Raw genomic sequence first — 22,739 nt, 5'->3', positions numbered from 1 at the left:
ATATCAATCAAATTCTCTGAAAATCGGGATAGCCATAATTTATAGCTAAATTTGTCATTACAGACAAATTTGGGGACTGGGAAAATAAAGGATAAAGGGGGGAGGGGGGACCTTACTCAGTAGGAATTTTTCGGTAACCGAAAAAATAATTCAGAAAGCCCAGACCGGGACTCGAACCCGGATCGTTTGGTTATGCGCCAAAGGCTCTACCAGTTAAGCTATTCGAGACATCGTCCGTACTTACCATTCAGTCACCTAATAATTATTTGTAGACGTACTTAATAGTTTGTAGTAAATAAAAATCTTTAAATTTTCCTGCTTCCGCGCTTTGAGTTGTACCGTAATTTTGCAATAACTATAACTCGGAAACTACTCGACCGATTAATTTCATTCTTTTAGAAGTTATCGTCAAGTAGCAGCCCCAAGGTCGGTCCAAAAAATCGGAGCTCAAACTTAATTTCTCCACAATAGTAAAAATAGTAAAAAAAAGCTTCCAGCAACAATAAAATCCTGGAAAAGATGATATGATAAGTAAGTTATGAATTATAAATTTCACTTAATAACCCGTCAGTCCACTATTCCGTATATAAATAAAGATGTAGCACAGCTGAGTAACTCCTGTGTGAAAGTGTCCGTCGTATCGATAAGTCGATCCAATTATTTAATGTCAAAATAAATTTTTTTACTAAATCTAATTTACACTGGATAGAAGAAATGAATAATTATGCTATAACTGTGATTAATTTATTAGTGTGTGTGTCTGTAGTTTATTCAAACGTGAATTACCCAAAATTATCTGGTTATTCAAATAAGAATTGGAATAACCAACGAGTGAGTCATAATCATGCTAATGCTCATCCTAATGCTAATAATCAAGATAAGTATAATGTAAATAATTATAATGATAATGGCAATAAAGATGTAGATAGTGCGGGACTTATGGACGAGATCTTTGCTCGGGGATTTAAAAAATCACCTAGTGACCTTGTTGATCTAGGACTCGTCACTTCCAAGGTTAACTTTCTATCATTCTCATCTTTTGCATACTCTATATAATTATTTTTATCAATTTTAATTTAATTATTTTGAATTAATCTTTAGAAAATTGAAGATTTGGAAAAAAAATTAGGAACAACCCAAAGAACATTTGTCGAGTGGATTCAAAATATTGTCGGAACTACAACAACTGTTGCAAGTATCCCTAAAGAGTGTCCAAAATGCTGTTAGTACTTTAAATTATTTACTCTAGATTTTTAAATTAATTTTGAATTAATTTGGCATTAATTTTGAACTAATTTTGAATTAATTTTCTTGTAAAGATTGCGCTTTTGAGGGAATCAAAATGAATTTTTAATATTTTTTAGCATGCGGAACATCAAGTACCCCTAACAAAATAGTAGGAGGTCACGATGCAGGAATGGATCAATTTCCATGGATGGCTTATCTGACCTACGGCGGAAAATTTTACTGTGCAGCTTGCATAATCAATGATAAATTCTTATTAACAGCCGCTCATTGCGTCGACAGGTGATCAAAAATTAATTATAGATAGATAAAAAAATTGGCTGAAATTTTGAATAAAAAAGAACCAATGATCAATTAAATAATGTTAAACTAGGTTTGATACTTTCAAAATAATGGTCCACGTGGGTGCTTTCGAACGAGGAAACAAAACTTCTAAATCAACTGCATACAGAGTCGAAAGTGTGATCAAACATAGCGGGTACTCGTTGCTAAATTACAACAACGATATTGCGCTGATAAAAATTCTCGGCAGGATGAAATTCGATGGCCCCTTAAAGCCGGTCTGCTTACCAGAGCGCGGGAGCACTTTTGCTGGGCGAAATGCCAGTGTAACTGGCTGGGGCGCCGTCGAGGAATCCGGGACCCTGGCTACGAAGTTACAGGAAGTCGTTGTACCCATTTTGAGCAACAACGAGTGTCGCGGCACCAAATATCCGCCCAAAAAAATCACGGATAATATGTTGTGTGCGGGATTTCTTGACGGAGGAAAGGATTCTTGTCAAGTATTTGTCTTTTTAATTATTTCAAGCTCTAGGGAAGATTTTGAATTAATTTGAATTAATTAATTATTTTTTCAAGGGAGATAGCGGCGGGCCGCTTCATATTTTGGAAGACAATACTTACCATGTTGTAGGTAAGAATTACCAAAAAGTTGTCTTATAATTTTTTGATAAATTCAATTTATAAAAAGTTATTCTAAGTCAAAGTTAAATTTAGATATATTACTAAGGTAAAATTAATTATTGACACTATAAGAGATAAAGTTATGATTTGATTTTTTTTAACCTATCAAATATCAATATCGTTGAATTTTGTTTGTGGTAATGTCTCAAGTAATGTTTTAACTAATTAATTTCTTTTTTTAAAATGATAATCAGAGATATTTACTAATTAATTTTAAATAATTAAATAGATTATCCGGATACACCAATTATTGACCGGTTAAAAAACTGATTGATCTAATTATTGACATACCTCAGTCCCAATTATTGACACCTATACTGCGCATGCGTTGAATCATCTGCTTATTCTTATTTATCGAAACTTATTATTAAGCAATCAATTTTATTAAAGTTTATTAATAGTAATTTCCATGAATGATTAATTACTATTAAAAATAAATTAATTAATTTAAAAATAATTTATTGAATCAAGAGTTCAAATTCATACAGTTAATTTTTTAGGTTAAAGTCAAAAAAAGGCGCCAAAGCGCTGTCGAATGGCTGTCAATATAAGATTCAACTTAAAAATTATCAACTAGTTATTGATACCCATTATTTAAATATTATAAAGAAAACAATTAATTTCGATTATTCAATTTTATAAATTTTTCATATATTGTTAATTAAAAAAAAAAAAAAAAAAAAAAAAGATCATATAATTAGATGAAGAAATTAATTTAAACTCGGCATTTAAAAAAATGCTTTTCTAACGAAAGTTGTTGAGAAAATAGACGCTCGTTAGCTGGTTTGATGGTGCTAACTTTATTTTTTAATAATTAATATTTAATATTGGACAGTAATTTTTTTCAATTTTTTAATTAATAAAAATTTATATGATAGTTATTCTTATTACAGATAATTAAATATATTTAAAAATAATTTAGGGTGCCAATCATTTAGACCCCTGTCAATAATTAGGGCTTTTACCTTAGATATTCTTATTTATTGTTAAAAATTTTGTTTTTTTATAAATTCGTTTTGTTTTGCAAAAAAAAAAAAATGAACGAAGGATATCTTAAGTAAATCTTGTATAATTGTAAACCTCAAAGTTAGAACAGGAGGTAATATTTCAAACTTTCCCCCAGTATACTTTCCATTAAAAACAATAAACTTTATTAGTAAGGATATTTGTCAAAAGTAAATTTATATTCTGTCAGGAATCGTGTCCTGGGGTGAAGGGTGCGCTCTTGAAGGGTACCCAGGAGTTTACTCACGAGTTAATCGATACATAACGTGGATTGAGAGGAACACAAGGGGATCTTGTTTCTGCTGACTTAAATATTACATCAATTAAATGACCATCAATCACAAGTAATTCACGGCACAGTTTATTTATTTTTTATTTATTTATTCACAACTATACACAATCTAAATCAAATTTTCTACTTAATTTATAATTTATAATTTAAATAAAAAAATCTACTTAAGGCACAAAAAATAGAGAACTTGCATTAATTTTTAATTGATAATTTGACATTTAATTCCATAAATAATTTTGATAAAATTAAACAACATGCAATTTCTCTATTAGCAATTCAAACATTTGTTATGATAGTTTGGGATGAATTTTCCTTAGGGGGCGATTCGTCAGTCCCGTACAGCCAATAAGTCTCCATGTTTCCTTTCCCCTAAAAAAAATACAAGGGAGAAACACTTATGCATCCCTTACAAGTACATTTTTATGAAGAAAATATTATCGCGAGATCGATAACTCACCTTGACCCACAACACCCCTCGGGACTCAACCCGGTAGCGATCTGAGGGCAGTAATGCTTTAGTTTCCGGTGAAATGTGCACTTTTCCCGGCTGTTGAATTAATTAGTTCAATTTTTAATTATTTTTTTTGGAAAATAAAAATCATTGAACTTACCAACCCTGTAGACTGCATTCTTGATGCAGTGTTCACTGTATCGCCGAAAAAACAGTATCTCGGGACTTTAATCCCTACGACTCCTGCAACTGCGGGTCCTGAATGAATTCCTAGGAAAAGCAAGCATATTATTATTTAGATTTTCAAGTTAGTGACAATCCAGTCTAATACACCAATGTTTAATTATTTTTTATTGTTATTTTTCGCCTGTGTTCCCTCCAGGCATTATCAGACATTTATTTACCAATGTCTATACATTTTTTCCAACGTCAATTGCAATTCTTACAATTAATATTCTAAATTTTTTATATACATTAAAAATAATTGTTTTTTTTTACAAAACACTCACTTGATAATACATTTAATAACTCAATAATAGTTGTTAGATTATTATTGCTCTTAATTTTTTCTTTTTTAGAATTTTATTGCGCTTTTTAACTCAATTGACTATGTATTTTTAAAAAATTAGTTATTGCTAATTTTGCAATTTGTTATTTTGTTAATAATGTTAATTTTGTTTATAATGTTAAATTAACCATAATTTATATTCATATTATTATTATTATGATAAAATCTTACAGGCGTTTTTGTACAGAATTGAATTTATAGTTTTATGATTTTCTCGTATCTTCAATATTTACCCCAGAAATCACGTTCCAAACAATCTAATATAACTTTTACAAAAGGTCAATTTATTTCTTTCAATTGATAGATTTTAATACCCCAATCAAAATCAAGCTTCTTTACCACAGAATCAAAATTAAATAAATAACATATTCACCTATCCGTATTTGTATGTCAATCCCTGAAGGTAATTGGAGAGAACGTACGCGTTTGATTAGTTGCAATGATACGTCTGCGATATTCCTCGCATGATGTTTCGTCCTGTCTGGAGCTCCACTTGCTGCCATGTAAATACGTCCTACTGTCTCCACCTATGTCGTCAAAGTGTTTAAAAATTGCATGATTATTATAAATAAATTTTTACCTTGTAAACGTTGAACTTGTCCATCAGAGAGTCGAAACAGGAAAAAACGGCGTTCATCGAGGACACTATGTCCATCACACCCTCGATTGTCGAGTAGTCGAAGTCACAAAGCTCGCAAAACAATACTGATATCGATTCAAAAGACTGCAATAAAAAAAATCCAAAAGTTTCTGTTAAATTCAAGTTTTTTTTATTCCGACCCAATTTTCCCGACTTTTGACCTACGCCAGACTTATTGCGCTTGTTACTCAATCGATAGACCAGTCAATTTAGATACAAACTCGCTTTGGAACCCAAAAATCGGCCAATAATTCCCAGAGTTATTGCAGTTTTAAATTTTATTATTGGAGTTTAGGTCGCGGGTTCGAATCCCGGTCACGGTTTTTTTTTTTGAACGTCTCAAAATGAATAAAAAAATTTTTTTAATCTACCTCACATGTGCTCAGAGGGTTAGAGCCACTTCTAAGCCGATCTGCGACCGTCTGCGGTATCATAGAATAAAGTAGCTCGTCGCTCTTATTTTTCCAGCGATCTAGCAACGCGTAACTAGTTTCCAGTTCCTCTGACCTTTGCTCAGCTCTCTCGAACATCATTTCCAATCTGTCACAATGTTGCCAACCGGCCAAAACCATCTCCCGACTCATTCCATGAGGGTTTAGGTCGTTTAGATACAGCCCCATGCTCGGTAACTCATCCAGGCTATTAATTCTACGGGAAAAATTTTTATTGACATCTTACTTTAAAAAGATATAAAATAAAACTTACAAAGGACTACACAGGAAAATAATAGACTTGATATCTTCGATGTATCGCATTTGTCCCTTCAAAAGAATACTGCGTGCACCGTGACTTCCCTTGCGATCCAATCCGGATTTGGAGCTTCCGGGGTCACGGTCTGAATTAGTTATTGTTTCATTAGAGCGAATTAATTCCAGTTCGAACATAACTGAGTACAAATAAATAACCTGAAAATTAACAAATTAGTTAAAAATTTGTAAATTAATTTACTGGCTCAATTTACCCGATTTTTGACCTACTACAAATTTATTAGAATTGTTACTTAATCGATAGAGGATTAAATGCAGATTAAAAGTAGCTTTTTAACTCAAAAATCGGTTAATAATTACCAGAGTTATTAATAATTATCAGAGTTATTAAAGTTTTAAATTTTAGGTCCCTTTTTTTTTTTTTTTTAAATTAAAAAAAGACTTACATTGCGCCAAGTAAATGAAATTCCTTTGGGCCTCCTTAGTTTGAAGATCTCAGAAATATGCCTGTTCAAAATAGAATTGTTTCCTCCCCAAACTTGTAGCAACTTCTCACCTGCCCCCTCGATTCTCATCTCGCGATTAACCACCACTCCGAAAGGGAATAATCTGAGAAGTAATCCGCAAGAAACTGGAGAAAGCTCTCTGCCGATTGGGGCCCTCATGCGATTCGTCTTCGCCGTCTGAGCGCAATCAATTGATTAATTTAAACTAATTTAAAAGCGGTTGATAGTTGATTTTCAAACGAGTTTTGCTCATGAATAAGATAAAATTTTGAAAAAAACGCTTCGCTCTTCGATAGATAATTAAATTATCTATCGAAGAGCGAAGCGCTTTTTTAGAAAATTTTCATTTATTTATGCATAAAATGCGTTTTAAGATTCCATAAGTTGTACAAGTGTGACAGAGATACTTTCGTTTGTCCAATAGAGGGCGAGAAAGTGAAAAAATGTAAACCCTTCTTAAGAATTTATTAATAAAATAAATTAAAAGTGACTTACGTATTCGCGGTTGTCGAAATCGATACGGAATTTCACCATAACATTCCTCGACCCGGGGATATTGTTCAGGTTTTCCAGGACCCGGATGTCCAGGGTTGTTTCGTAGAGGTCTTTCGCTATTTGGAACAAAATTCCTGCGGAATTCCGAAAATTTATCAATTTCTTTTTTTTTTTTTATTGAATTAATTTTTGACCTACCGATCAAGTAATGGGTCAAGCCCTGCCGATTGCTCCGGTAGACCAAAACGACTCCGTGGGGATCGATATGTGTGATGTACATGGAAGGGCTCTTCATTTTCGGATATGTGAATCGCATTTGGATGTGAATGTTGTCAACACTTTGCAGGAAATCACAGAAGTAACGGCCTGTTGCTTTTATCATACATCCGTATCTAAAATAAATTCAAAAGAATAATTTAAATTTTATATTGATAATTTTTGAAAAATAAATTTTTTTTTGTCCAAAAAAATTATTGTCAGTATTTAAAAAAAATTTTTTTGATCAAAAAGACACTTTAAATGATCAAAAATAATTTCTTGATCTAAAAATTATTCTCAATAATTATAAAAAATTTTTTTTTGTCCAAAAAAATTATTGTCAATAATTAAAAAATTTTTTTTTTATCAAAAAGACACTTTAAATGGCCAGAAGCTATTTATTGATCTAAAAAATATTCTCAATAATTATAATAAATTTTTTTTTGTCCAAAAAAATTATTTTCAATATTTAAAAAAATTTTTTTTGATCCAAAAGAAATTTTTAAATGATCAAAAACAATTTCTTAGTCTAAAAAATATTTTCAATAATTATAAAAAATTTTTTTTGATCCAAAAGACACTTTGAATAATCAAAAACAATTTCTTAGTCTAAAAAATATTTTCAATAATTTTAACAAAATTTTTTTGGCCAAAAAAATTTTTGTCAATATTTAAAAAAATTTTTTTTGATTTAAAAGACACTTTAAATGATCAAAAACAATTTCTTGATCTAAAAATTATTCTCAATAATTATAAAAAATTTTTTTTTGTCCAAAAAAATTATTGTCAATAATTAAAAAATTTTTTTTTTATCAAAAAGACACTTTAAATGGCCAGAAGCTATTTATTGATCTAAAAAATATTCTCAATAATTATAATAAATTTTTTTTTGTCCAAAAAAATTATTTTCAATATTTAAAAAAATTTTTTTTGATCCAAAAGAAATTTTTAAATGATCAAAAACAATTTCTTAGTCTAAAAAATATTTTCAATAATTATAAAAAATTTTTTTTGATCCAAAAGACACTTTGAATAATTAAAAACAATTTCTTGGTCTAAAAAATATTTTCAATAATTTTAACAAAATTTTTTTGGCCAAAAGAATTTTTGTCAATATTTAAAAAAATTTTTTTTGATTCAAAAGACACTTTAAATGATTAAAAACGATTTTTTGATCTAAAAATTATTCTCAATAATTATAAAAAATTTTTTTTTATCCAAAAGACATTTTAAATGATAAAAAAATAATTTTTACTACAAAAAATTTGTAAATAAATAATTGATCAATCAAAAACATAATTAATTAGTAATTACTATTTGCAAATCTTGTATAAATAGAAAATAATTTACATTAAAGGAAAGTAGCCCCAACGGGACACATATTTATAACTAAACTTAAATATTTATAATTATCGATCACCCGCCCTCAGTGTTTAATTTAATAAGAGGTTTCATAGATTAGTCAATAAAACTTTCCCCAGGGGTTTAATTATTTTCTTTCATTCATAAGAAATGAATATACCTGAATACAAACTTACTAATTATTATTTTCTTTTTCTCTACTTACCCCAAATTACTGAAAAATCTAACAAAACACCTTCCAAAAAATTCAACAGTCTTATTGGCAGAAACTCCAATTTTGTCCGCCAACACAGAGGCCAGTTCAAGCATCAAAGTGTCCGAATATATTTGCCGGGTATTAAAAACGGTGTTTTTCGCCCCGACTTGTTGCAATATTTCCAGCCAAACAGACTCGCCATATTCCAACTACAAAAAATAAAAAACAGTTTCTAAAAATAAAATTTATTTATTTAAAAATTAGCTTACAATAGCTCAATAATTAATTATCATTTTCCACGAGGTGAATAACAATGAAATGTTAATTTATATTTTTCTTAACGTCATTCAAGATTGATTTTCTTTTTGTAAGCCTAGACTTTTAAGAGATTAATCGTTTCAATTTAAAGGGGCTTAGGGTCCTTTTATTCGGCATATTTATACAGTAAAAAATAAAAATGTGATACTTAAAATTTATCAGATGTGAATTTAATGTCTCTCGATTTAAAACTCGGTAAATAAAAATAAACAAAATATACTTAGTGTCTTTCTGGAGAAAGAAAAAAAAAGAACGAATTGAAGAAGAAATGTCAATAGACATTTTTTATCTTGACTCTATTTTTTACCTTTCAGTGATTTGCATCGATATTACTGTTTATTTAAAAATAAAAAAATATGCTCCAGACAGAATTTATTTTAGTCGTAAATTTAAAATAAATTTTTTTGTCGATTGGATTGAAAAAATAGAGAATTTTTAGGGATAAATTCGTTATTTGTTAGGTGAAAATCGATGGAAGTTTTTTTAAGGAAAAATTATAAATTTTTGCTGCATTGTCACTCAAAATTAATGCAATTTTTAATCAATGTTTTACAGAGTTATTTTTATCAGAAATATTGTGTAAAATTTGGAATTAAAAATTTTTTTATAGGAAAAATGGCAATTTTTAGTGCATTGACTCCCATTATCAATGCAATTTTCCCTTCAATGGATTAATTAGTAATATTCGTTAAATATTAAAATCAGCAGCTTTTTGACAGAAATAAAGATAATTTCTAACTGCATTAACGCTAAAAATCAATGCACTTCCTTTTTTCATTGGCGCAATTAGTAATATTTATTAAAAATTTTAATGAAAAGTTTTTTTTTATATAAAAAATGACATTTTTATTGTATTGACGCTCAAAATCAATGCAGTTTTTCCGTCAATGGTTTAATTAGTAATATTTCTTAAAAATTAAAATCAGCAGTTTTTTTACAGAACTAAAGATAATTTTTGACTGTATTTATTTATTTAGAAAAAACCCAACAGCCATTCGGCCAATAACAGGGTCACTTAAATCATGTACATAAACACATTTTACATTTAACATTTATAGCGCTTAAGTCCTAATAATCATCATTCATTCAATTATTTAATTATTAAAGAAAATAAAGAAAAATAAGATGAAAAACAAAAGGAAAAATTACAGTGAGTCAGTCTTAAACCAAGAAAACTATAATGATCATTAATTCACGGATCAGTTAGATGGCAGAGTGACTAGTAGGGATGAGAGGTGACTAATCGTTAGGGGTTGATTAAACCCTAACAAGTCAAATAGCTGACCGTCATTCTCGCACAAATAGTTACAGATAATTGTGATTCTATAAAGAGGTGCAGACTTTGCCAAATTCGTTTTTGTTCGGGTTGTTAGGGTTCGGAAAGGTGTGAAAGACCTATTGTTCTTCTGAGGAATTTTTATCTGAACAAGGGATAGAAACCTATGGCAGTCAATGTTTCCATTACATGATCCTTTCATAAAGAGGACAGATGAGCAAATTCTTCTTTCTTCGAGCGTTAAGAGGTCAGCCTCATTACAAAGAATATGATAGTCTATGCCTCGCTCTGGATAATATCCGTATTTCTTGAAAAATAAAAATTTTAGAAATTTCCTTTTAACTCTCTCGATTTCAAGTTTGAATTTTAAAAATGTAGGAGACCATACTAGAGCAGCATATTCAAGTTTTGGTCTAACTATAGGGGTACATAAAGTGTTTTGATAAAGTGTATTGACGCTAAAAATCAATGCACTTTCTTTTTCAATAACGCAAAAAGTAAGTTTTGTTAACAAAAATTAAAAATCAAAATGAAAAGTTTCTTTCATATAAAAAATGATATTTTTTTACTGCATTGACGCTAAAAATCAATGCACTTTCTTTTTCAATAACGCAAAAAGTAAGTTTTGTTAAAAAAAATTAAAAATCTAAATGAATAGTTTCTTTTATATAAAAAATTACATTTTTACTGCATTGACGCTAAAAATCAATGCACTTTCTTTTTCAATGACGCAAAAAGTAAGTTTTGTTAAAAAAAATTAAAAATCTAAATGAATAGTTTCTTTTATATAAAAAAATGACATTTTTTGCTGCATTAACACTCAAAATCAATGCAGTTTTCCCGTAAATAATTTAATTAGTAATATTTATTAGAAATATTCTTTAAAAATTAAAATCAACAGTTTTTTTCTAGAACTAAGGATAATTTCTGCTTGCATTGACTTTCAAAATCAATGCATCTCCTTTTTGCCAGTATCTCAGGATCTTTTCATCCGATTTATGCAAAATTTTAATATATTATTCTTGAGACTAAAATACATTATTAATGACAATAATAACAATGATAATAAAGTTATAATAGATTTTCCTAGAGACTCTATTGACACGAACGGTAACATTTTCCCATTTTCGGCGGAAACGTCAGCTACTATTTATCAAGCTTCAAAAGATATCAATTACTAGTTTCTAGCCCACCCGGAAGTTTTTTCCCCATAGAAAACTCTACGCTTTGTTTATTTTTTGTCGCTTTTCCTCATCTATAAACGATTGACACCGATTGACCCTATTAATTGCCCCGATGAATCACTGGGAAAACATATCAACACCAGTAAAATAAGTGATATATATTACAAATAAAAAAAAAAATTTAACAGTCACCCGGAAAATTAAATTTATTCAGGGTATTAGAAGAATGTTTATCGAGTTTTAAATTTGAATAAAAGATGCTTTTTTGTAAAAGTTCTTAGTATCTCTTTAAAATATTCAATAACCCGAAAATTTCCGACAGAAATAAAGCAAAGATTTATTGTAAATTTTACTTTGTATACTTTTTTTTTTTTAATTGAAAATTTTCTTACTTGGACAAAATGTTGAACACTTTCCAAAAGCATTCCATACATTTTGGCAGTTTTTCCTGAAAGGAAAAAAATAATTAACACTTTTTTTTTCATTAAGAAAAATTTAACACTTTTTTTAAATCATAAAAATTCAATTTTTTTAATAATTTATTTATTTATTTATTTATTTATTTATTTTTTTTTTTTATTAAAAATGTTAAAAAAATTTAACACTTTTTAAATAATAAAAATTATTTTTTTTAGTAAGAATAATTTTTTTTTTCATTAAAAAAAATTTTACACTTTTTTTAAATAATTAGAGTAAAATTTTTTTAGTTAAAATATTTTTTTTTATTAAAAAGTGTTAAAAAAAATTTAACAGTTAAAATAATAAAAATTAAATTTTTTTTATTAAAAAAATTAACACTTTTTTAAAATAATATAAGTTAAATTTTTTTTTTGTATAATTAAAAAAAATTAACAATTTTTTTTTAATACAAAAAAAAATTTTTTTTTATTGATAACACGTGAAAACAATTGATAAAAAAAAAACCTGATAGCGAAGTGTTCGACAAGGTGGCTCGCGAGAGACTCGTGAAGAGTTTGATTTGATATTACACTGTACTCTGTACTCAAAGTATAAAGAGAAGGACAGAAGCGAGAAGAAAAAAGAAAAGAGAATATATGGGAAAAAAGTTTTGGGGTAGTAAAAGATTTTTTGGAGCTGCGCAAGGGTAGTTTGATTTGTATTATCGTGACTGTCGTGTCTCCGTAACACGTTGAGAGGACCACTAACCAAAAGTCGAACTTTTAGAGATAATTAATTATCTCCTCGCGTGTTTCTCTTTAATTAACTTCTAAATATTAATGAAAAATTTATTGCTTGGGTTTAATTGTTTGTTTCACTAATTGTAATTGATATTTAATTGTCAAAATAAATATGTCTATAAAATAATTAAAAGAATAATCAGTTATTAATTATATATTTATTTTTTTAAATATCATTACATATATACTTTCTATAAAATCATTTTTTAACACATAAGTTATAAAATTCTCTCTTATAATTTCAATTACTGACTCATTACAGGAATTAATTACAAAAGAAATAATTAACAATTTAATAGTTGTCTTCGAATAAATATGTTTCCGGATTTAAACTATTTGAAATTTTATAAACTGAACCAATTAATTAATAAATCAGTCGATTTATTAATTAATAAAATTAATTGACTGATTGAAAAATAAAGTTAGAAAAAAAAAAAAAGTATCACAGAAACAAAAAGGAACTAAAAATAAATGAGCCTTGCATCCTCCGGGTTCTGCTCGACGGGACAGTACGGGCACTTGAGCCTGGAAACAAATTGGTTTCTATTTTAAAAAAGTGATTTCGATATCAATGCACTTGGTACTTGCTCTATAATGAACGACTTACTTGTTTGAATTTGTTAATTTATTTAATGCGTCACGAGATATTACGTGACCGCAGACCAACTTCATTGGTGGATTGTTTTCTGTACTCTGCTGTCTCAGGATTGGACATGCGAATACTGAGTGATAGCGGCTTTGTTTTCCCAAGTCTATTTCGATCTGAAAAAATTTTATTTTTATTATTTTATTGGACTTGTCAACTATAAATAAATAAACTTTCTTTGTTAAATAATGACTTTTGTTAAATTGCACTGTACTTTCTTAACTATTGACATTTGTAAAGATATAAACTCATTCCGATGTTACACTCATCAAAAGCTTTCATTTGAGTACCCACATGCATTTTTCATATATACATATATATAACATATATTTTAAAGATATAAGCTCACCCTGATGTTACACTCATCAAGAGCTTTCATTTGAGTACCCACATGCATTTTTGATATATTTTTCATAAATACATATATAATATATATAAATATATAAAATATATGAAAAATTGATGTGGGTACTCAAATGAAAGGTCTCAATGAGTGTAACATCAAGATGAGCTTATATCTTTAAAAATGTCAATAGTTAACTAGAAACAAGGTCATTTCTTAGTTACGTATCTAATTTTGCTTATTCTCTTAATAATAAATAATAAACTTACAGGAAGTTCATCTTTTCCATTCCATATATTGGTAACTTGTCTCTGTTGCATAACTTGCTTGATATTTAGCAATGCCGGCAATGCTGTACATCCCGCATTTACACTATAAAAAAAATTAATTAATAAATCAATCAATGAATAAAAAAAAAGATAATCCTACCAAACAGACAGAGGACTATCAACACTGAGTCCCAACAAAGTGCATGCTTCCTTGGTGAAAACATCGTGAATATCCAGCCAAAGATTCGGATCCAGCAGATGGCTGTAAGGTGAGGACTGGATCCCATTCGGGAGGTACAGAAGCGTCCCCATTAAAGACTGGACCTCCTTTTCGTGGCGAGTCACAAACTGGGTCAAATTTTTCCGAGCATACATCACCGCTTCTGCTTGGCTGCTTGGACCTTGCTGGACCAGTCTGATGAACTGGAGACGGTGGAGCTTGAATTCTAAAGAGGAATTTTGAGCCAGCAGGGCTTCGCGGTGGTTTTTAGTCCACTCTAACGCTGGTTCTAAATTTCGCTGCTTCAGGCAGTCCAAGATTTTGTTGAGTTCATTAAATGGCTCCTTTTTACTGTCATCAGTCTTTATTCCCGTCTCCTGGAATAATTTTTATTTTAAATCAAAGCTAAATAATAAAACTATTTTTTAAAAATCTTACTTATAATTTTTTTTTTTTTATAATTATTTATATAAAAAAATTTTTTTAATTTTTATAATAAAAAAATTACTCGGAAAAATTCTTAATTTTATGACATCAAAGTTAGCTGTCATCTGACCATTTTTTAATTTTATTTAAAAAATTTCATTTTTTATTTTTTTTAATTTCTAGAAGTCAATTTTATTTTTTTATTCTTTTTTCCCATAATTTATTTGTTAAGAAAAATTCTAAAAATTATCAAATATCTGCTAAATTAATTTTCATTTAATTTTTTAAAAAACTTACAGCAGCTAATTCCTCAGCAATATCGAGCATTCCCTGTCGATAAAAATGCTGACAGATGACCTGGTTAAGCAGCTGCGTCTTCTCCGCGCCATTGAAGACATCTTCACGGCTGGTGCTGGCAAAGTCTGCGATAAAATTTCTGTCAATAGCTTTCCCGACTTTGGAGACGGTGCTGTGGGACTCGCGGTGGTCTGTCGCCAGTCGATGCACTGTGTCACGGACTTTGCTCACTGACTGCTTCAGAATTTCAATCTGCTTTGGGGTTAGCTCTTGGTCTGGGGGAGCTGCCAAAAAAAAATAATTAATATTAAAAATTATAATTAAATAATTAAATATTAAGTCATAATTAAAAATTAAGAATTAAAAATAGAAAAAAAAAATAAAAATGAACGTCAAAAAAATAAAAAAATGACGGAGGTCTTTGTTTACTAAAATAAATAAATAAAAAAAAAAAACATACCTTGATCCAATTCCCGTTTAAAAGTCTCAATTTCACTGATTAAATCCCTGAGGACAGCTCCAGCTTGGTCGTTGATGTCAGTGAATTTAAGTAAAACTTTGTCAAGTTCACGCTCTACTGTATTGCAAGCCTCCATTGTTATTGTTTTCTCATTTTAGATTTTTTCTATTCCTGTAGGTATACTTTGTATGATGTGCGATGGCTGACTCTCTTCCAACTCCCCACCACTGAGCTGTCAATAAGGAAACAAAGATGGCGGAGCACCAGTCAGTGTCAAAATACACCAGATAAATATATATTTAGTGAAAAACAGCTGACAATTTTAATAATTTTTACTCAGTATTAAATTATTAAAATATTAAATAATGAAAAAATTGTTAAAAAAAAACAATAACACTGAAATCTGATGATTTTTTATAATACTGAAGTTAGCCGTCAGCTGTCAATTTTAAAAAATTTTTTAACAAATTAATTACAGTAAAAAAATGCTTCTAAAGATTTTTACTTGTAATTTTTATTAATTTTCACCTGTGGAACTTTTTAATTAAATTTTTTTCATAATAATTTTATTGCTATAAAATTCTAAAAACATTTTTAATATCTGTCAACTTCAGTATTATGATTTTTTTTGACAAATAATTTATTACAATAAAGACTTTCTAAAAAATTCCACTTGTAAATGTCAAAAAAATTTATTGTTGATTTGTTATGAAAATAAAATTAGCTGAAAATTTTGAGAATTTTTTTTATTTATAAAATAATTACAAAAAAATTAAAAGAAAAAATTGCACATGTACAAAATTTGAAAAACTAAGCGTGCAATTTTTTAAAAATATTTTTTAATTGCTAATTCAATTAATAAAAATCTTTCACTGTCGGCTAATTTTAGTTTCATTGATTGTTTGGCTTTTTTTTAATAGTAATTTATTTGTTGTAAAAATCCAAAAAATTACATGAAAATTAAGTTAGCCATCTAAAAATTTTTAGAATTTTTTTTAATTGAAAAATTATTACAAAAAAATGAAGCAAAACTTTCATTTGTAAAAAACTTTAAAAACTATAAGTACAATTTTTTAAAAATATTTTTAACTTATAATTTAATAAAAGAAAAAAAATTAAAAAATTAAAAACGTCGGCTAACTTTAGTATTATAAAAATGACAGCTAACTTCAACTTGATAGAAAAAAATTAGTTTGAGTGAAACTCACCAGATGGCGCCAGGTGAGCATTTTTAAAATTTATGATTAAAATATGACGCTGTAGTTAACTGACATTTTAAATTTTTAAATAATTTTATAAAAATTAAATTATTAAAAAATAAATAAATAAATTTAATTAAAAAATTTAAAAAAATGGCTAGTGAAAGATTTTTAAATAATTTTGTTTATTGTAATTGAAAAATTGATAGCTGTCAGCTGACTTCAGGATTATGTTTTGACCGCATCAGTGTTGTAGTTGTTTACAATTGACGGGTAACCAACAAACAAAGTTTGTTTAACCAACAAATAAAGTTTAAGTGTCACTATGTCTGCACAATAATAGAATCAGTGTTATTATGAGTGAGTCGGACGACACCGACATTTTGTTATTAATTCCTCCTGATTTATTCACCGTCGCCTCATCCCAGTCTGAAGAAAGTCTTTTGAACTACCAGCAGTTCAACAACTCCACCGTGGTATCTGAAATCCTGGAGCACGTTCAAGCTTTAGAAGACCGCATCAGTGCTATTGAAGTTAAAGACTCCAGTCTGGAGCGTTCGAGCTATGATTTAGCTCCAGCAGAGCCTCGGATTGCTGGAGCTGCTTCTGGGAGTTTCAACACAAACTCCACGGATTTGTTGAATGAAAAAAATTATCTGGACACGAGGTCATCCTCCAGTTTGCCCGTCACTAAAAAAGGTTATTTTAAATCTTGTAATTATATTCCTGGACCAGGTTCCAGTATTTCTACGCCAAGCAATTCTCCCGCTAAAAAGTACCAAGATTTTGATTTTCTCAAAACTTCTCCGACGAGACGCTCTGATTTTCCAGGAATTAAAAATGGAGAAGTTAATTTAATCAATTATAAAACTCAAGATTTACCGGGATTGTCATTGAATAGTTCGAGGGAGAAAATAGAATCTCCAAGACAAAAGTTCGAGTTTCCAAAGTCAGTTGTTGAGAGATCAAAGCTCTGGGAGTCCAAGAAGACTGTAAACACCAGCACACCTAAAAAAGACTTGAGTAATAAGCCTGAAGATTTTTTTCTTAAGAAAAATGAATGGTAATTATTTACTTTTTTTTTTTTTACCCTAAAAATTAATAAAAAACTAGCAATCTTGCAGTCACTATGTGACTGCCGTGACTTATGAACTATAAATAAATAAAATTTTTATTAAATAATGACTTTTGTTAAATTGCACTGTACTTTCTTAAATATTAACATTTATAAAGATATAAGCTCATCTTAATGATGTACTCATCAAGACCTTTCATTTGAGTACCCACATCAATTTTTCATATATTTATATATATATTATATATGTATATATAAAAAATATATCAAAAATGCATGTGGGTACTCAAATGAAAGGTCTCGATGAGAGTAAAATCGGGATGAGCTTATATCTTTAAAAATCTCAATAGTTCACAAGATACAAGTCATTTCTTAAATATTGACATTTTTTAAGATATAAGCTCATCTTGATGTTACACTCATCAAGAGCTTTCATTTGAATACCCACATGCGTTTTTGATATATTTTTTATATATACATATATAATATATAAAATATATCAAAAATTGATGTGGGTACTCAAATGAAAGGTCTTGATGAGTAAATCATTAAGATGAGCTCATATCTTTAAAAATGTATTCTCTTAATAATATAGATTTATTTATGTTACAGGAAAACTCCTTTGTTATCGCTGACTGATTTCTGGACCCCAGATCCTACCAAAAGTCAAGATGAGATCCTCAGGATTAAATTAGAAGAAGAAAAATTTAGACGAGAGGTATTTATTTGATGATTTTAAATTAAAAATTTATTTTTTATGTTTATTTTAATTTTAAAAAAATTATTATTTTTTAGCACTGCGAGCAGATGATTCAAGAACTGCAAAAACGATTACTAGAGCAGCAAGAAAAAATAGCCGTAGCAATACGAGTGGATAAAGATAAAAGTGACACTATAACCCAGTTCCAGGAAGTCTGGACTAAATTCAAGACCCGGTGGGATAACTTGGAGCATGAGCACTCTCAATTGCAGTCGCGAATCCAAGAACTGACGGTGGATCACCAGCAACAATTGGAGAGTCTTAATTCAAAGCTGCTCGGCAAAGACGAGGAGATAAAACGCCTGGAAAATTTACTAAGAGAGAGTGATAAAAAGTGCGAGGCTGCTGTCAGAGATAAATTGACTACTCTTGAAGAGCATGCCAATGAGTTGGAGAAATACAAGTCGCTTGTCCAGGCTGCGGATCAACGTTCCGAGGAATTTAAAAATGATTTTCACAAGTCTAAGGACCTGGTCGAACAACTGGAGCAAACTGTTAAGAGTTTGCAGCAGGAATTGTACAAGGAAAGGTTTAAGAACACAGAAGTTCGCAATGAAATGGCTGTTGTTCATAAAGGGTTGGATACTTGTGAGGCTGAGTTGACGGTTTTGAGACAGGAAAAGGAAAATTTACTGCTCAAATTGAAGGAAGAAGAAAATAGGGTCAGTATACTAGAGAAGAATAAAATGATGCTGTTGGAAGATGTCAATAATACTAAAAAATCAGAGGTAATCTATATTATTAAGAGAATTTACGTGAATTACGGCGAATTAGTATGAATTAGATCTTTTAGTATGTGTGCCTGAATTTGCGTGAATTACAGCGAAAAATTGAAAATTCTAAATTTTTTTCAAATTAATAATCTAATCACAAGTTTGGCCTAGAATCCTGGTAGAGGATCGAAAAACGATTTTATTGGTATATAACAATCATGAAAAATAAATTTATCGAAAATTTCAAAGCCTAATCTAGTTTAAACTTTACTAATCTTACTTACAATACCCACGCTGAAATGTAAAAATTGAAAATTCTAAATTTCGATAAAATATATAAACTAATTACAGGTTTGGTCTAAAATTCTTCTAGAGGATCTAAAGACGATTCGATTAGTACGTAACAATTATTAGAAATTAATTTATCGAAAGTATCAAAGCCTAATCTAGTTTAAAATTAACTAATCTTCCTTACAATACCCACGCGGAAATGTAAAAATTGCGAATTAGTATGAATTAGACTTTTTAGCATGTGTGCCTGAATTTGCGTGAATTACAGCGAATTAGTATGAATTACATCTTTTAGTATGTATGCCTGAATTTACGTGAATTACAGCGAATTAGTATTAACTACTGAACCGATTTAAAATTTTTTTCACTGATGAGAAGCTACGCTATATCCGGGCGACATGGGCTATATTACATCATAATTAATTTAAACATTTCTGTTAAATACCCGTGCGAAGCCGGGGCGACCTGCTAGTATATTACTATATTATATATATGTATATATGAAAAATATATAAAAAATGCATGTGGGTACTCAAATGAAAGCCCTTGATGAGTGTAACATCGGGATGAGCTCATTTCTTTAAAAACGTCGATAGTTAAAAGAATACAGTGCAATTTAACAAAAGTCATTATTTAATAAACCAAAATTTTATTTATTTATAATTCACAAGTCACGGCAGTTACATAGCGACTGCAAGGTTGCTAGTTTTATTTATTTTTTATTAAATTGAGAAACATTTTTATACTAGGAGCTCGCGAGGGAAGAAATGAAAGCTCTGATAGCGCAGCATGAGTTAAAAAGAACTGAATTAAGAGATATGTATCAAAAGCAAGTAGACGACGTGGTAAATACCAAATTAAAAGAATTTGAAGCCCAATTAGATGCTGCTGAATTGAATTTCCAGCTAGAGTTGGAGTCAAAGCAACGAGCGATTGCTGAATGTGCTGCGAGGAAGATTAAAAGCATTATTGACAAGTGAGTCAATTTTATTTAAGACATGTTAATATTTAAATTGAAATAATTGTAATTTTTCTAGGCATCAAGTGGAGATAAATTTAATTGAGGAGAAACATAAAGAAGAAAAACGATTGTGCGAAATCAGACTTTCTCAGACTAACAAAAAGGCCCAGGCTTACGAAACGCAATTGACTGCGTACCACAACGCCAAATCTCGGCTTGCTGAGCAGCTACACTCGCTTATGGAGAAGCAATATCACCAGGCTTTACATATTTTAACAAGTAGTTCATTTTTTATTTTATTTTATTTAAATAAACAAACCCAACAGCCTAGGCCATTAACAGGGTTAATAATACAATAGTTAGTAAATAAGAAAAAATTTTTTATGTATAGTTATAAGATGACTTATAGCTAGCATAGTGATTCCATATATAAATTACTGAGTGAAAGGACTAATAATGAGTTAGCTATTGCTACTCATGCACAATAATAGCAAATTGCAAAAATAGAAAAGAAAAAGGAAGAAAAAAAAACAAAATAATATAATAATACTCATTATAACGCCACTTAGTTGCTAGTTTGCCAAGTAATGCTGTAACATAGTCATTAAAACAATTAAACGGTTCAAGTGAAGCCTCCAATTGACAAAAACGATTTACTGTACTAGAGATACGATAGATTTATTAGATTTTATTTAAAAAATTAAAAAAAATTAAGGTGTGAATTTATTTAATTTTTTAGCTGGAAGTACAGAGACATTTCAGTTACCTCGGATTGATAAATCCGCGGAATTAATTAATTTGCTAAGCGGGAATAATTTCAACAGCACTGCATACTTGGAGCCAGTTAAATTTAATTTTAAAGACAAGGATCAGGAGAAGGAAAAAGAAAAGGAGGAAAAAAGACGAAAAGATTATGGAGAAAAAGATTATGATGAGTCTGTTGTCACTTATTGTAACTCGAGTGACGATTTGCAGGCCAAGCAAAGTGATGATGATTTAAAAAAATATATTAAGATGGTAATTTTTTTTTTTGTAACATTCTTTATATATATATATATATATATATATATATATATATATATATATATATATATATATATATATATATATATATATATATTTCTTCTGTGAAATATTGACACTTTTAAAGATATAAGCTCATCATGATGTTACACTCATCAAGAGCTTTCATTTGAGTACCCACATGCATTTTTGATATATTTTTTATATATTAATATATATTATATATATAAATATAAAAAATATATGAAAAATTGGTGTGGGTACTCAAATGAAAGGTCTCGATGAGTGTAATGTCGAGATGAGCTTATATCTTTAAAAATATCATTAGTTGACAAGATACAATGTAATTTCTTAATTATTGACGTTTTTAAAGATATAATTGCATCCCGATGTTACACTCATCAAGAGCTTTCATTTGAGTACCCACATCAATTTTTCATATATTTTGTATATTTATATATATTATATATATGTATATATGAAAAATATATCAAAAATGCATGTGGGTACTCAAATGAAAGCTCTTGATGAGTGTAACATCATGATGAGCTTATATTTTTAAGAAAGTCAATAGTTTTCAAGATACAAGGTCATTTCTTAACCATTGACATTTTTTAAGATATAAGCTCATCATGATGTTACACTCATCAAGAGCTTTCATTTGAGTACCCACATGCATTTTTCATATGTACATATATATCATATATATAAATATATAAAATATATGAAAAATTGATGTGGGTACTCAAATGAAAGGTCTCGATGAGTATAAATCAGAATGGGCTTATATTTACGAAAATGTTAATTATTGAAGAATGCCCATTGCATATTGTTAACTTAATGATGTTTTTAACTATACAAACTCATTCCTAAAATTTATAAATTTAAGACGTGTGTACAGGACAACGTCTGTCGGGTCCGCTAGTTTTTCTATAAATTTATTTAATTAAATATTTTTGTGGATTTACAGATTCTACAGATGCAAAATTCTAAAAAATCTGCGGACAATAATTTAATAGATAACGACAAGTCGTCGTCGCCGTTGGTATGTCGGGAAGTACCAAAAAAGTATTATTTAAAAGCTGATAGCTCTAAAAATAACTCCAATGAGGAGCTGTATTGTAATAGGTCTACTGAGGATATAAGCACGACAATAAATACCGTCAGTTATTTATTTATTTATTTATTTTTTATTTATCTTAAATTAAAATATTTATTAATGAAATTTATTACAGGAATACTTTACGATAGAGAAGAATAAATTTCGCACACCTGGGCGTAATCAGGAGAGAGTAAAACCACCATGGAAGTGATTACTTGAAAAATATTAATTTTATCCAGTACAAATGAATAAAATTATTTTTAATACTTTTTTAACGCTAGAAAATAAA

The 22,739-nt window shown here is 29.0% G+C and overlaps 4 protein-coding genes across 7 annotated transcripts; 2 read left to right on the top strand and 2 right to left on the bottom strand.

The window, feature by feature from the left end:
* The first annotated feature begins 466 nt into the window (after positions 1-466).
* Positions 467-3,651, top strand: LOC123264280 (trypsin-1-like). The gene is made up of 6 exons (XM_044727498.1): positions 467-1,014; positions 1,102-1,222; positions 1,365-1,527; positions 1,619-2,027; positions 2,104-2,158; positions 3,404-3,651. Exons 1-6 carry the CDS (start codon positions 715-717, stop codon positions 3,517-3,519), a joined length of 1,164 nt encoding a protein of 387 aa, XP_044583433.1. The 5' UTR covers positions 467-714; the 3' UTR covers positions 3,520-3,651.
* Positions 3,652-3,661: 10 nt separating this feature from the next.
* Positions 3,662-12,493, bottom strand: LOC123264279 (soluble guanylate cyclase 89Da-like). 2 transcript variants are annotated; one of them, XM_044727497.1, is made up of 13 exons: positions 12,391-12,493; positions 11,859-11,914; positions 8,698-8,897; positions 7,071-7,264; positions 6,873-7,006; positions 6,318-6,554; positions 5,870-6,069; positions 5,536-5,812; positions 5,105-5,248; positions 4,898-5,051; positions 4,117-4,226; positions 3,963-4,052; positions 3,662-3,874 (listed from the first exon to the last, which is right to left on the bottom strand). In XM_044727497.1, exons 2-13 carry the CDS (start codon positions 11,898-11,900, stop codon positions 3,782-3,784), a joined length of 1,875 nt encoding a protein of 624 aa, XP_044583432.1. In that variant the 5' UTR covers positions 11,901-11,914; positions 12,391-12,493; the 3' UTR covers positions 3,662-3,781. The 2 variants fall into 2 exon arrangements, with proteins under 2 accessions (XP_044583432.1, XP_044583431.1); XM_044727496.1 differs by lacking the exon at positions 12,391-12,493 and having other exon boundaries at positions 11,859-11,942.
* Positions 12,494-12,914: 421 nt separating this feature from the next.
* On the bottom strand, positions 12,915-15,578 carry LOC123264100 (E3 ubiquitin-protein ligase RMND5A). 2 transcript variants are annotated; one of them, XM_044727182.1, is made up of 6 exons: positions 15,327-15,578; positions 14,867-15,150; positions 14,084-14,520; positions 13,924-14,026; positions 13,273-13,427; positions 12,915-13,190 (listed from the first exon to the last, which is right to left on the bottom strand). In XM_044727182.1, exons 1-6 carry the CDS (start codon positions 15,460-15,462, stop codon positions 13,127-13,129), a joined length of 1,179 nt encoding a protein of 392 aa, XP_044583117.1. In that variant the 5' UTR covers positions 15,463-15,578; the 3' UTR covers positions 12,915-13,126. The 2 variants fall into 2 exon arrangements, with proteins under 2 accessions (XP_044583117.1, XP_044583116.1); XM_044727181.1 differs by having other exon boundaries at positions 12,919-13,208; positions 15,327-15,572.
* Positions 15,490-22,722, top strand: LOC123264096 (myosin heavy chain, non-muscle). Of its 2 annotated transcripts, none has more exons than XM_044727176.1 (9): positions 15,490-15,592; positions 16,735-17,588; positions 18,213-18,318; positions 18,396-19,088; positions 20,114-20,340; positions 20,402-20,604; positions 21,065-21,342; positions 22,319-22,510; positions 22,584-22,722. In XM_044727176.1, exons 2-9 carry the CDS (start codon positions 16,882-16,884, stop codon positions 22,659-22,661), a joined length of 2,484 nt encoding a protein of 827 aa, XP_044583111.1. In that variant the 5' UTR covers positions 15,490-15,592; positions 16,735-16,881; the 3' UTR covers positions 22,662-22,722. The 2 variants fall into 2 exon arrangements, with proteins under 2 accessions (XP_044583111.1, XP_044583110.1); XM_044727175.1 differs by lacking the exon at positions 15,490-15,592 and adding an exon at positions 16,459-16,547.
* Positions 22,723-22,739: the final 17 nt, after the last annotated feature.

Source organism: Cotesia glomerata, linkage group LG4, assembly GCF_020080835.1.
Source record: "Cotesia glomerata isolate CgM1 linkage group LG4, MPM_Cglom_v2.3, whole genome shotgun sequence".
In the NCBI taxonomy this organism is placed as follows: domain Eukaryota; kingdom Metazoa; phylum Arthropoda; class Insecta; order Hymenoptera; family Braconidae; genus Cotesia; species Cotesia glomerata.
Note: the sequence above shows the minus strand (reverse complement) of the source record. Positions and strands in the feature narration are given on the sequence as shown.

Excerpts from the sequence above, each read along its gene's own strand:
- LOC123264280 (XM_044727498.1), top strand. The coding sequence starts at position 715 with ATGAATAATTATGCTATAACTGTGATTAATTTATTAGTGTGTGTGTCT. Across the intron at positions 1,528-1,618 it reads GCCGCTCATTGCGTCGACAG|GTTTGATACTTTCAAAATAA; the intron begins GTGATCAAAAAT and ends ATGTTAAACTAG. Across the intron at positions 2,028-2,103 it reads GAGGAAAGGATTCTTGTCAA|GGAGATAGCGGCGGGCCGCT; the intron begins GTATTTGTCTTT and ends TATTTTTTCAAG.
- LOC123264279 (XM_044727497.1), bottom strand. The coding sequence starts at position 11,900 with ATGTATGGAATGCTTTTGGAAAGTGTTCAACATTTTGTCCAA. Across the intron at positions 6,555-6,872 it reads ATTTCGACAACCGCGAATAC|ACGGCGAAGACGAATCGCAT; the intron begins GTAAGTCACTTT and ends GATTGCGCTCAG. Across the intron at positions 4,053-4,116 it reads GAATGCAGTCTACAGGGTTG|CCGGGAAAAGTGCACATTTC; the intron begins GTAAGTTCAATG and ends TTAATTCAACAG.
- LOC123264100 (XM_044727181.1), bottom strand. The coding sequence starts at position 15,462 with ATGGAGGCTTGCAATACAGTAGAGCGTGAACTTGACAAAGTTTTACTT. Across the intron at positions 13,428-13,923 it reads ATGGAAAAGATGAACTTCCT|ATCGAAATAGACTTGGGAAA; the intron begins GTAAGTTTATTA and ends AAATTTTTTCAG. Across the intron at positions 13,209-13,272 it reads AAATTAACAAATTCAAACAA|AAACCAATTTGTTTCCAGGC; the intron begins GTAAGTCGTTCA and ends TTTTTAAAATAG.
- LOC123264096 (XM_044727176.1), top strand. The coding sequence starts at position 16,882 with ATGAGTGAGTCGGACGACACCGACATTTTGTTATTAATTCCTCCTGAT. Across the intron at positions 19,089-20,113 it reads ATAATACTAAAAAATCAGAG|GAGCTCGCGAGGGAAGAAAT; the intron begins GTAATCTATATT and ends TTTTTATACTAG. Across the intron at positions 22,511-22,583 it reads TAAGCACGACAATAAATACC|GAATACTTTACGATAGAGAA; the intron begins GTCAGTTATTTA and ends AATTTATTACAG.